Source organism: Nesoenas mayeri (assembly GCF_963082525.1).
Source record: "Nesoenas mayeri genome assembly, chromosome: 21".
Lineage (NCBI taxonomy): Eukaryota > Metazoa > Chordata > Aves > Columbiformes > Columbidae > Nesoenas > Nesoenas mayeri.
The window spans coordinates 3666800-3680640 of NC_137571.1; the positions used below are offsets into that span (position 1 = coordinate 3666800).

The 13841-nt window shown below is 49.8% G+C and overlaps 1 protein-coding gene across 1 annotated transcript; it reads left to right on the plus strand.

Moving 5' to 3' along the window:
- Positions 1-12133: 12133 nt before the first annotated feature.
- Positions 12134-13171, plus strand: CNR2 (cannabinoid receptor 2; the record flags this gene model as incomplete). Its single annotated transcript, XM_080357772.1, has 1 exon — positions 12134-13171. The coding sequence occupies one exon, from the start codon at positions 12134-12136 to the stop codon at positions 13169-13171; it is 1038 nt and encodes a 345-aa protein (XP_080213898.1).
- Between the last annotated feature and the right edge of the window lie 670 nt (positions 13172-13841).

Sequence of the window (13841 nt, forward strand, 5' to 3'; positions counted from 1 at the left end):
CCCACTCACCCTCCACCCCCCTCCCCAGGCTACGCCACTCCAGCCAATAGAAGCGCGCTGCCCACTCCCTCCACCAATCAAAATCAAGCTCCGCCTTGTTGCTAGGAGGAGACGGGGCAGACTGGCCGCCGTGGGCGGACGGGGCCGCTGTTTGAATCTCCTCAGCGCAGGGCAGCTCGGGAGCGCGGCCGCGAAGCTTCGTCCGGACACCGGCCCGTCCGCAGCCCCGGGGTCACAGAATCACAGAATGTCAGGGGTTGAAGGAACCTCGAAAGCTCATCCAGTGCAATCCCCCCATGGAGCAGGAACACCCAGATGAGGTTACACAGGAAGGTGTCCAGGCGGGTTGGAATGTCTGCACAGAAGGAGACTCCACAGCCCCCCTGGGCAGCCTGGGCCAGGCTCTGACATCCTCACCCTCTTTTCATATTCAAATGGAACCTCCTGTGTTCTAGTTTGCAACTACTGCCCCTTGTCCTGTCACTGGTTGTCACCAGCAGAGCCTGGCTCCATCCTCCTGACACTCACCCTTTAGATATCAGTAAACATGAATGAGTCCCCCCTCAGTGTCCTCTTGTCCAGCTCCAGAGCCCCAGCTCCCTCAGCCTTTCCTCACACGGGAGATGCTCCACTCCCTTCAGCATCTTGGTGGCTGCGCTGGACTCTCTCCAGCAGTTCCCTGTCCTGCTGGAACTGAGGGGCCACAGGTGGACACAAGATTCCAGGTGTGGTCTCCCCAGGGCAGAGCAGAGGGGCAGGAGAACCTCTCTGACCTACTGACCACCCCTTTCTAACCCACCCCAGGTCCCATTGGCTTCCTGGCCACAAGGGCACATTCCCCAGGCTGCTCTCCACAAACCCCGGGCTGGGCAGAGACCTTCCCCCTGCACTCGGCAATTAGCACAACAAAAGGTAGGGGGGTGGCCGTGCCAGCTGCCGCTTGGGCCTTCAAAGTGGTAAAACAATTAACAACAACAAAAAAAATCCTCAGGCTCTAAGAGGATTCACTGAACAAAGAGCAAAACCCAGCTCAGCAGGGATCCCCGCAGCTTTCAAGTCACCAAATGTATCTCCAAGTGAGAGGTTTGTCGAGCCCATGTCCCCACACCTGCTTTTTTTTTGTTGTTAAGAATGTTAAAATTTGACATTGTTAAAAAAATATTTAGAGACACTTTTAAAATGCAGGGAAATCCGTGAAGGGGAAAGCTGCTTGCATTTTTAACTCCTGTTGTGGGAAGGGAAGCAAAGCTGCGGAGCCAGCTGCTGTTCATAGCCACTCATTATTTCCACTGAAACTCACAAGATTTGGCCTTTACTCTGAGTCAAAATTACGTTTTCACAAGAAACCTGTGCACTCTAAGAGCTCCCAGCACTGGGTCAGGCACTGTGCCCTCCATAAGGACCAAAAAAAGCACTTTAAAAGGAAAATGAAAAGGAACTCATTCAGTTTAATCAAGTCTGGGGTGGGGGAAAAGTACTTACAAGCAATACATGAACATTCAAAACATTTTCAGGTACAAGCCTGAAGGGTTCATTGAGCTACTCCACATTTATAGCCACAAAATGTAAAGCTTACTTCTTCCTCCATTATCTGTAAAGCATTAAAACGGGGCTGGTTTACCGACCAGCACCCAATGTTATAACGGGCTCTGACCCATCGTGGGCTCTTCAGACACTACCAAACATTTTTTCTGTGTAATTACCCCAAAGAGAAGGTGCCTCGTTAAGAAGTTTGTATTTCATTATGCAGCGTTATTGAAAAGAACATGGAATGTTTTAATATATAAAATGTGTTGACATAACGAAGCCCAGACCTTTGTTCATGTTCTTTATTGTATGTTTGTATAACCAAGCTGAGATTAATTTGTTTTCCTCCCTTTGCTCTGTATTTCCTGGCGCTTGCTGTCGTGTCTAAGATACTTCTCATCGTTTTCATTTAGATAGAGGGCAACAATATCTGCTGGAATCACACACTTCAGCCTTGAAATCCCACTAGTTATCTCAAACAATTCTCCTGTGTTGCAAATCAGCAGATTTTTGCTTTGGTTCTCTCTTTAGTGTGCTTTTATCTGCCAAAGCATCCTCTCATCTGAGCATGTAGATGTTCTTAAGCCAGAACATGTCAGCAAGATTTAGGAATAGCATTTTTACTGGCTGCGAATGTGCTCTCTTGTTTGGGAGCAGAACAGCCATGTGCTTTTCAACTCCGACCAGGGATGACACGAGGTCTGGAAGGTTTTTTCCTCACTATCTTTTAGCTATTTAAAAAAGCATTTTGTCTTTCAGAATTCATTTTGGGGTCAGGCTGACACATTAAGCCAGAGGGGAGCAGGAGATGTCAGTGAGAAACCAAGCCTGTACTTGTGCAGAAATCCTCCCAACCCTCCAGCACAGCGACACCAACTCAAGGTTTTTTCCCTCGCCACTATTGTTTTCTGGTTGGCATTTCCATTCCCTCTCATAACAAGTGTTATATCAGCCCAGGGAAGCAGATCCATCTGTGCTGGCATTGCAACAAATAGCCATTTCCACAGAAATTCCAGTGAAGACAAAGTCCCCGGAGCTTCGTTAGCCCCAAACTGAAATGCTTCCAGCTGCGATTGAGATGGATCTAACCACACACAAATATATTAATGCCAGAGCTTTTCAGTGGAAAAACCCGCTGCTGGATACAGGGAAGTGAGCAGCACAGATGAGCCATTTGTTGGGTCAGTAATGAACCGTCACCCGCTTTATTCCACAGGTGACAAGTTTCCTGTGGTACTTGTTTTTGAGAGCCATAAAAAGTAAACACCTTGGGGTTACTAAGAGTCCTGTGACACACTTGAAACCAGTCAGACGTTTCCAGCTGAGCCAAACATTAACCACTGCATGGAAGTATTGAGCGTACAGTAACATTTGGATTAAATACCCTTTATTCTATTTGGCAGGCGACCCCTGTTTCTCAATCAAATAAAGCTCAGGAAATCCACAGCAGTGATCTCCAGGAACCAGGTGGATATTTAAATCTCTCCGGAGTAAACAGAGAACAGGTACAAGGCAAGCACCCCAACAACTCAATAAAGTGATGTACTTTAAGCACTGAAAGCTCCTTGTAAGTTTGTTGTTAAAGCGGAAGCAAGATACCTAAAGATACTTTCTATATGAGCTGTAGATTTGATTTAAGTCAGTGTTCAGCGGTACCTTGGCTTGGATTGTCTCTGGAGTAAAAAGTTCCCTTCTCTGCGCTGCTGAAACCACTTACAGGCTTGGGATCTGTGTCCTCTGTGTGACTGCAACATGCATATATTTTTTGTGTATATATATATATATATATAAAAATATACAGAGAGCAGAACAAAGCTCAGCACCAAGAATGCAAACACCATGGACACACACAGCTCATTGACAACCAGTTTTCCAAGCCCCAATCCTCACAGCCCAGAGGGGCCATTTAAAGGGCTTGTGCCCAAGCAGCTCCATTGCAGCTGATGTCTGAACTTGGTGAATAAAAAACACATCCAGACACGACTCCCGAGTCACACTCTGGACATTTTCTGTCTCAACAGCTCCCTGTTCAAATTCACAGCAGCACTGACTCACAGGAGCCTGCAGGAGCTTTCAGCCTGTTTAAATCAATATTCCTCATTCAAATCCTATCAGCAGGAAGAACGCTACACAAGCAGAGGTGTTCTCCAGCAGCACAGCTCACCCAGTGCACAGGCACCGCCTTACAGCGACTAGCTCACCAGCCAAGCCCTGTTTTTCTCGCATGAGCTATCAATACAAGAGAATAAGTGTGGTTTTTTCCGAGCATTTCCTTTAAGAGTGCGGTATGAACTCACACTGCCTCACCTTATCAACACCAGCAACGCCTCCACCCTCAGCCCTGCCTGGGACACTTGGTTTTCAGATTCGCCCCAGCACACACCAAAAGCAGAATAAACCCCACAGCTCTCTTTGTGCAAGGGCTGGTGATTAATCACCCCCACCACATGAGCTGTGTCCTAACAGCAGCCTCAGGGCTTGCTCCCCACTGCTCTGGAGACAGAGACACAACTTATTGAGCAAGACTGAGCTCAAAAGCCCTTTTCCCCACAGCCTGAAGAGCTTTTCTTTCAGCCTTTCCCCCCAGCAGGACCAAGTCCCAACAGCTCACCCCATCCTGCACCCCAACAACTGGGGCACCCACCAGCCAGAGCTGGTACCTGCGCAAGGGAAAACATCCCTGCCAAGGGCATAGCTCTGAAGAGAAGCTGCCAAATCAATGTATACTGTGATTAAGTTACAAAAGATATACTCATCATTAACCAATTGACACAAGATAAATGTTTTCTGACCACTTGCAAAACAAGGGGATATTTTTCAAGTTTTAGATCCTTCTGCATGACAAGAGGGAGACAGAAGATGAAGTGATGCATTGTTTAGAAGCAGAGCGCTTAGTTTATATTTAACTAATAATTGATAGGTGTATTGTAAGCAGGAAACTAAACGATTATAGCTAACATCATCAATTATTTCTTAGTATAGATGCATGTCAAAATTTTCTAAAAATTGTAATGCATGTGTAATAATTATGTGAATATAAGCAATGCAAGAGCGTCCAGTCGTTGTAGCACTTATGGAGGATGATCCCCAGTGTTTCCCAGCGCTGAAAAGATAAAGAATGCTGCTTAACAGTATAATTAACTCTGCTGTTAAGCTTCCCTGTTCTGCTCAGCCTCAGTCACTTGGAGAGATCTGGTACAGCCACCAGCAGCGAGGCAGGGAAGAGAAAAAAGGCAGAAAAACCCCACTACAAACCGCTGCCAAGAGCATCTCAAGGAACCGGGCGCAACCCCACACAACCATCTCCAGAACAGCTCAGCTGAACCTGGTTGTACATCTGATTTAAAGATGGTAAAATCAGATGCTCCATATCAAGGCAAACCCACCCAGCCCATTCCCTCCCGTAGACCCTTTTTTCAGGGGTGGTTCTATAATACCCAGTGCTCCCCGCAGGCATGAAGCAGCAGGATGTGCCGTTTCTGGGAATGCAGAGCAGCTCATTGATCCCAGCTGTGGCCCTGGGCACGGGTGTTCCCACAGACATGCCACTCACAGCTGGGGGCTGCAGCTGATGCCAAGGCAAAAAATGCAAGCTGGAGGGGAACAAACCCCTTTACATTACACAAGTCAGCCTTTCAGAGCTTGCTTTTGCTCTGGCAGGACAATTTTGCTATAAAAGAGTATCCAGAAACCAAATTACAAACTTCTAGTTATGGTGCAGTAATAATATTTTTTTCTTTATGGCATGCACTGCTTTGACAGAACAACAGCTCTTATTGTAGCTAGAGGAAACTCGTGTCTATATTTCACAGGAATGCTGGATATGAAGCTGTGATAGAGCAGGGAATAGTTAGGGGCTGAGTGTTGCTTTTCTGATGACCAGTATCAAATAACTTTCTGTTTTTCACAAGCTCTTTACAGTCCCATCTTTATCCTTGCAAATGAAAATTTCTCAGTTCCTGGGAGCTGAAATGGAAGTCGTTCTTTTTTGAGGCAGAGGTGATAACCCATCTAATTCTCCTGTGCTTACACAACAGTCTGTGATGCCTTTTATCTTTATGGTGGTTTCCAGGTGTGATGTCCAGAGAGGAGCTTTCAAAACCACCCAGCCCTGAGCAGCATTGGGACAGATCCCAGACATTCCTGAGCAACCCATGAGCAGGGGAACCCCCTTTTCCCAGCCAGGGGCCCAGAGGAAGCACCGAGTTACCAATTCGGCCTCTTTCTGCAGTGTCCTCAGGCTGATGTCCCCATGAGCATCACGGGTTTCCCTGGAGAGGGCAGCCGAGCGTCGCCAAACAGCTGAGCTCCAGCAGCTGCTGGAAACCCCCGAGCCACAAACAATGACAGCGGGGAAATATGTGAAACAAAGATTTGAGAGCAGGGGATGTAACTGCTGTTGAAATACCACCATAAATCCACCAAATGGGGGCGAACTGGGGTCCAGGCAGGAGGGATGGTTGAGTTCCTGCTTTGGAGAAGAGGGCTTGATGGTGATGGGGCTGTGGGAGGAGGTTGCAGCTGCTCCAGGGATCATAGAATCATAGGATGTCCTGAGATGGGAGGGACCCACAAAAATCGTGGAGTCCAACTTCGTCCTGCACAGGTCAACCCCAAAATTCACACCGTGTGTCTGAGGACGTTGTCCAGTCTCTCCTTTAACAGCGTCAGGCTTGGGGCCGTGACACCTCCCTGGGGAGCCTGTTCAGTGTCCAGCACCTCTGGGTGAAGAACCTTTTCCTCATGTCCAACCTGACCCTCCCTGGCACATTTTCCTGCCATTCCCTTGGAGGTCAGAGCGGGACCTGCTGCGGGCAGGGTGCATTTGGGGACTAAGGACCACAGCCGTGCCTTTGCAGCCAGCACAGTGTGTGCTCCCCACCGCAGGTTCTGTGGTCTTTACCCAACCATAACGTGGCCAATTGCTTTGGGATTTTTGGCAAATTTGCCTTTACCCACCAACACAGAGCCTTGAGTAAGAGGCGATGTTCTCCCCGCTGCTCTGGTGTCACCCGGTTTCTGTCCCTGTGTCACAGCGGCAACACCACAACCTGCAGACAACAACAGCGGAGGAGGAGGAGCGGTGAGCAGTGAGGAAGGACAGCCCAGAGCAGACACCTCAACCTCTGCAGCCCTGGGGCCGTCACGACCACAGGGCTACGATTGTGAAATTTAAGACCTTAAGCCATTTCATTTCCCTTCCACTTGCAAAGAGAAAAATCACCTAATACCTCTGGCATTAGCAGAGTGCGTTTGTATACTGAGAAATGGCTTGGCTGCTTTACAGGGCACAGTGAGGTGGGATTCTTGGTGTTAATGGGTTTGGCAAACACAGATGGCAGATTTCTGAGCTTACCCTTAAACCTGCACACAGCTAAACATCCAGGTTTTTCCATGTTTGCCCCTTAGCTCTTTTCCTTCCCTTCTGCTTCCACTCCGCCAGAGAAATCAGGAGAAGCCCCTGGATGTCTCTTGCCTCACCCATGGAGGAATCGGAAGGACTGAGTGAATAATTCCAGCGAGCCGGAGGGTTGGGGCGGTTTTGAGATGTGGCACTTGCAGCAAGAAGCAGAACACGAAACCCACAGGGGAAGTGGGGAAGGAGAGAAAACCTGACGCACGTTCACCGAAAGAACGCGAAAGAGAGTGAGAACCCAGAGGAGAGATATGCACTGATGGGTTTCCAGCCCAGGGGAATGCAATGAGAAACCCAGATGAACGCAGAAGTGATGTGAGAGTGAAGCAGGTTCCATTGCAGCTGCACAAGAGCTGGAGGGACGGGAAGCCCCGAGGATCCCCGGCCTGCGGGTGAGTGATTTTAGTTTCCCAACCCAGCAGGAGACCCTGCAGCCAAAATCCGTCTTTTTTCCCAGTAAAACACATTGTACCTTTGAGCCCGCAGTGCTGCCACGCGGAGAATGTCACGCCAGGTTTGTCCCCGGTGCTATTCAGGATAAACTGCAATGCGATGTGTAACAAAGCAGGGGAAATAGTTTTTTAGGATGAATGCTTTAACGAGAACGTGAAGGTAAGTGTTGAAAAAGCAGACTGTGGGCTAAATGTATCCCGCCGATCTTAGGAAAATATTGACGTTGGGTATGTCGGATGTGTTTCCAAATGTCTCGCAAGGATGAGTGTGATACTGAGCTCACATCATGCATGTCGCTTTTTATCATGACTCCGCGTGTGATGGTTTGATGGATTCAGATAAGCTGTTTTGCCATGTTTTGTACACAAATCAGTGTTTGCGATGCTGCTTTGCACCCACACACCCCGGTGCGTCCAACGCTGTCACCCCAAGCAGCCGCACACGGGCAGAACTGGGCTCTGAAATGACATAAAGCGTCAAATCCTCAGTGTGTCGCTTGTGCCAGACAGTTCTTGCATTGGGGAGGTGACTCCGCTTGGCATTATTTAATACACTGAAGTGCTGTTTCCAAAATAACAGCAAAACTTCCGCAACTAAAACAAGAAATCATATACAAACTATTTGCAAAGCAATAGATAATTTGCTTGTTTAGCAAGTGAATAGTCTGAACATTGACAATTTTGGCATAAATCACTTCACATGTTCATATTAGGTGGTCGCTTAAGACATTGTATTTTACTGTAAAGATCAAATCTCTAATTCTGCTGATGAAATACTCCAGGCCAGCACTTTCCGAGTGCTGCAGCCACATTGCACTGCCTGATAGCAGCAGGAAAATTTACTTTTATATTATGTAAGCAACCGGTATGTTAACTTATTAATCACAAAGAGTCTGAGGTGTCTTGGTAAATGAAGAAACCATCCCAAGCGGTATCAGAAGCAGTGCTGCCGCGGGCCCGGCAGTGGGAGCCTGACAGCTGAAATCAATCCCAGCAATGCACTGGAATGGAAAAGACTTTTCCACTTGTAGATTTAATTTTCACCAAAGGCAGAGGAGTTATTAGGCTGGAGTGAGCAAATCTAGTGGGGGGAAGGTTCCTCTCCTGCTTCTGGGCAGAATTTGCAGCCAGCAAAGCCGTACCAGAAATACATCGCGTTCCCAAAAGTCTGATCCGCATTGTGTTCCTAACGGCCGGGCTCCTTGTGCATTCAGCGCGTTGCCTCCGTTTGCTGCCCCCCGGGGCTCTGCTGTTGCTGTCGGCACCGTCCGGGGGTTCTGCATTGCGAGGAGACGGCGTTTCCATCGCTTTATTTTGGAGATCCCCCTGGCAGGAGACGCTTTGCTGTGTTGGGGGGAGAACAAGAAGCCCCAGCCCTGCGGGGACTCTGGGCTGGTTATGGTAAATTACATATTAGAGAGCAGCATAGGGGAAAGGGAGCTGGGAGTCCTGGGGACAGCAGGGTGACCATGAGCCAGCACTGGGCCCTTGTGGCCAGGAAGCCAATGGGACCTGGGGTGGGTTAGAAGGGGGTGGTCAGTAGGTCAGAGAGGTTCTCCTGCCCCTCTGCTCTGCCCTGGGGAGACCACACCTGGAATCTTGTGTCCAGCTGTGGCCCCTCAGTTCCAGCAGGACAGGGAACTGCTGCAGAGAGTCCAGCGCAGCCACCAAGATGCTGCAGGGAGTGGAGCATCTCCCGTGTGAGGAAAGGCTGAGGGAGCTGGGGCTCTTTAGTTTGGAGAAGAGGAGACTAAGGGGGGACCTTATTAATGTTTATAAATATATAAAGGGTGAGTGCCATGAGGATGGAGCCAGGCTCTTCTCGGTGGCAAACAATGACAGGTCAAGGGATAATGGGATCAAGCTGGAACACAAGAGGTTCCACTTAAATCTGAGGAAAACCTTCTTCGCAGTAAGGGTGGCAGAGCCTGGAACAGGCTGCCCAGGGGGGTTGTGGAGTCTCCTTCTCTGCAGACATTCAAAACTCTCCTGGACATTTTCCTGTGCAACCTCACTTAGGTGTTCCTGCTCCATGGGGGGATTGGACTAGATGATCTTTTGAGGTCCCTTCCAATCCCAAACATACTGTGATACTGTGATACTGTGATGGTGGGGATGCCTGGGGCTTTAATTCCTGGGGAAGGGGCTCAGAAGGGGTTTTCCACGCGGGATTTACCCCATGGAGGATGCTGCAGATCAGCTCCCCCATGGGGTTTGGATACGGGCTGGCTTGTTTCCCAAGAGCTGAGGCACACAGGAGGCAGTGGGCATGAATAAGCACATGGTTGAGCCCATCTGACAAGAGAAAAATGTCCCCTGGGCAGGAAAATACAGTCTTACAGCCAAAAAATAAGACATGCAGTTCAAGGAGGGGGCTCTGGGCACTGCCTGTGATTTCACATTCTGGACCTCTGCAGAAGAGACCTTGTGCTGGAGCAAAGTCCCACGTGTTCCCCCAGCAACATAGGAGCTGCAAATAGGACTATAGGGGAGCTTGGTCAAAACTGCAAAGAGATTTGTCCTTGTCATTTGTCCTGAGACACAACAGGCGTGGGAAGAGAAGGTCTGGGCTGAGCCCAGCACAGTGTTCTGAACCTAAGGGCTTATCTGAATTACTTCAGCTCCACCAAGAGAGCTGTACCAGAACAGTCAGTGCAGGAGTTATTTTGCTGTTATACCCAAATTCTCTCCCCAAGCAGCATAATACAAGAGATGGCATTTTGCCTTCAATCTCTTGCTCAGTGTTCAGTCGTTTCTAAGCTCCGAAGCACATTTGTTGGACGTTGCACAACTGCAGATACTGAGAGTGTAAGATGGTCCTGGGAACGCTGGCTGCAATTAATAGATGTCAAAGTGATGCTGGGGTTTGCTTAATTAAGAGATGTCTGGGTTTGGATGCCAGAGTTTTGGCCGGGGAGTTTTGGATCCTCAAGGAGGCAGCTGCTGCTCTGCTGGCCCCTGGAGAGCCCTGAGATATGTCAAAATCCATCTGTCTGCTAAATCCATCTCTCTCTGGAGAGGGATATGTTGTCAGGTTTAATTACAGCAGGTAGTAATTCCTGCTGCACTCGTCATGTTTCTGTGAAGAGCTGCAGGAAACGAGCGCTGAGATGAGGGTGCAACATCTCCGGTCCTGCATCATTGCCCCACGCCGGAGCCTGATGTAAGAGGATAGGAGTTTGCTGCAATGCCCAAAGTCCAGCACTCGTCAGTTTGATACACCAAAAGATATGCCAAAAAATACGCCAAAAAAAGTGCAAATCGGGGTTGAACTGCTGAAACGTGCACCAAACACCCCTCAACTACCAATGTTTCAGCCCCGAGCGGCAGGACCAAAGTGTGGGGCTGGGTGTCCTGAGCTGCATCTCAAGTGCTCTGGGGTATTTGCAATGACTACAAAGCACAGAAGCAGCGACGGGTGCCAGAGGATGGGGGAATTGGTGGGAAAGGAAGTAATGAAGACAGGTAGGAAATACACGTCGCTGCTAAGATGCTGCGGACAGAGTTTCCCAGCGTATTGGTCACTGCTGGCTGTTGTCGCCTTCAGCTGTTGCCTTTGCTGAATGTAATAAAACACCCAGAGAAACCAGAAAACATCCCGTCTGCTGCAGCTCGTGTGTTTTAGGTGTTTCCTCTTTTGAAAGAGAGTGGAGGGCAGGGAGATACGGGGAGTCGTTTGTTTGGGGGAGAGGGAGCGCTGGCAGCTCCGGGCTCCCCTTCAGTAGCTCATCAGTGTAATGAAGATGGAGGGATTTAAGTGCATTTTGCAGCAGAAGTGTGGAGAGAAACACGACTGTGCTGGCACAGGGCGCACCGAGCAGCTCAGCATCTGCCCAGGGAAAATAAGGCATTTCCCACCACCGTGTCTCTGCTGGAGCTGAGAATATTGATAAAATCAACCCAATCGTGAGTGTGGTTCTTTGGTTCAGCTGTCTAACTGCTGCATGTCCCCATTTTTATGTCCAACCTGCGCCCTAATATTGATGTTAAAAAGTCACTTTTAATTGCTCCAACCATGGGACAGACTGACTCATGACACAGGGATTAACGGGGGGAGAAACGCAACTTTAACGAGGCTGAGCTGTATAAAACCGCAATGGGCAGGCTTAGATATAAAACAAGACTTTTTATGTGTTCAGATAGCTTTGGTGAAGAAGAAATGCTTCAAAATGCATTTGTGTTTGCAGATGAGCCACAGTGAGTCCCTGGTAGCGCAATATCCATCATCCTTCTCCATTCCAGCCACGTCCAGGGGCAGCGTCACCCGGACGAGCTGCTCCCCAGGGTCACAGCACAGAGTCACCACCAGCATCCCCTTCCACCGCCACCAGCCCTGAGCAGCGATTCCTGAGGATTGGTAAGAGCTGGCCCAGGATTTGCACAAATCTCAGCGTTGCTGCTTCCCTCTTGTGGTGAGGAAACAGCCCGAGAGATGGATGTACGGACAGAGTACGAATGGGGTTTGGACGTGGTGCCCATGGGCTGCGATAGATGCGTCTCGGCCAAATCATGGGTGGGGTGAAGCCTGGATCTCTGCTGGGAAATGGTGGAACTGAGCGCAGGTCTCCCTAGGCTCTTCTCCTTTCACACGCCTCCCTTTAGAGGGAAGGATATGTCCAAGTGGGTTGAATTTATTGCTCCTGTGAGTCCATTTCCCCTTGGTCTTTTTCAGAGCACCTGGAGAAGCGCAGAAGGAAGAAAAACACTTTCTGCAAGCTCCTGCCTCCAGTTAATTACAATGGATGTTTGCAAGATACATGAAAACGCCTCCAAATGCAGCACGAGCACCATGGAATGCTTCATGGTCCTCAGCACACAGGCGCAGAAGATAAGTATCGCCACCCTGTGCTGCCTCTTCGGGACACTGTGTGTTTTTGAGAACTCTTTGGTGCTGTACTTGATCTTCTCCTCCCCCGGGACCAGGAGGAAGCCTTCCTACCTCTTTATCAGCAGCCTGGCCCTGGCTGACATTCTTGCCAGCATCATCTTCGTCTGCAGCTTTGTGAACTTCCACGTCTTTAAGGAAACCAATTTCTCTAAGGAAATCTACCTGCTGCAGCTGGGAGGGGTGAACACGTCCTTCTCTGCCTCCCTGAGCAGCTTGCTGCTGACAGCCCTGGACCGTTACGTCTCCATCAGCCGCCCGTCCGAGTACAAGGTCCTGATGACGTGGAAGAGAGCGTGGGTCGCCCTCGGGGTGCTGTGGGTGACCTGCGCCACCGTCGCCTCCCTGCCCCTCCTGGGCTGGAACTGCTGCACCCTCAATTCCACCTGCTCCGAGCTGTTCCCCTTCGTGGATGACAATTATCTGTCGAGCTGGATCTGCTTCGTCATGGTCCTGCTGGGCTGCATCGTCTACGCCTACACGCACGTGCTGTGGAAGGCTCACCAGCACGCGGCCTACATGGAGAAGCACCAAAAGCAAAACGCCAGGATGAGGATGGACGTCATGCTGGCCAAGACCCTCGTCATGGTGCTCGCTGTCCTCGTGCTGTGCTGGTCTCCGGTCCTCGTTCTCATGATCTACAGCATCTTCGGCAGGCTGAGCAACCACCTGCGCAAGGTGTTTGCTTTCTGCAGCACCCTCTGCCTGCTCAATTCCATGGTGAACCCCATTATTTATGCCCTGCGGAGCAAGGAGCTGTATTCCTCCCTGAGGATGCTCTTTGCTCGCTTCAGGAGGCAGCTGAAAGCCTCTGAGGGAAGTCCAGAAGGAGACAGCGCCCACAAGTCCTCTGTGATAGAGACCGTCTGCGAGGACGCATGTGTCACATAGGCAGGCAGCCGTGGGAATCTGCGCTCAGGCTGGCCAAAATAGCCTGGGTCACTCTTCTTCTTCTTTTCTCTTCTTCTGGAGGTCCCAGGAGATGTGAGATCAGATGCCTCTCATGGAGCTGGCTCCCACTGACGTTATTGTTAGACTCTGGGATGTAAAGTGCACAAACACAGGAGGCTGGTCCCCAAGCTGTAGACACCGGTGGATAATGTCACATCCCAGAACAGCAGACCCCAATATTCTATAGCAGCTCCTCCTGCCTGTCCACAGTAACCTCCTAACCTGTTTTTCTTACATTCAGTGGTGTCTTCCTTACACTCCATAAACTACGGCTAACCTCAAACACTCCGCAGACCTTCACGTTCTCTAGAAACCCCCAAGTGTCTCATAACTCTCTCTAAACCGCTCATTGGGCAGCGCTGTACGAGAACTAACAGCACATCACTATCTGGCAGAGGCACGTCTATTGATACCAGACTCGAATGCTGCCCCGGGGTGTTTTGTATTAGCAGTACAGTGACAAAAAGCTCTTTAGCTCCTGACAGAGAGCACCACCAAGTCCTGACGAGATCCCAATGATGCTGAATCCCTCGCTGCATCCCAGGGGAGCAGGACAGGCGCAGGAGGTGCCTCAGCCATGGCTGGGAAGGGGGCAGGTGGACTTTTGCAG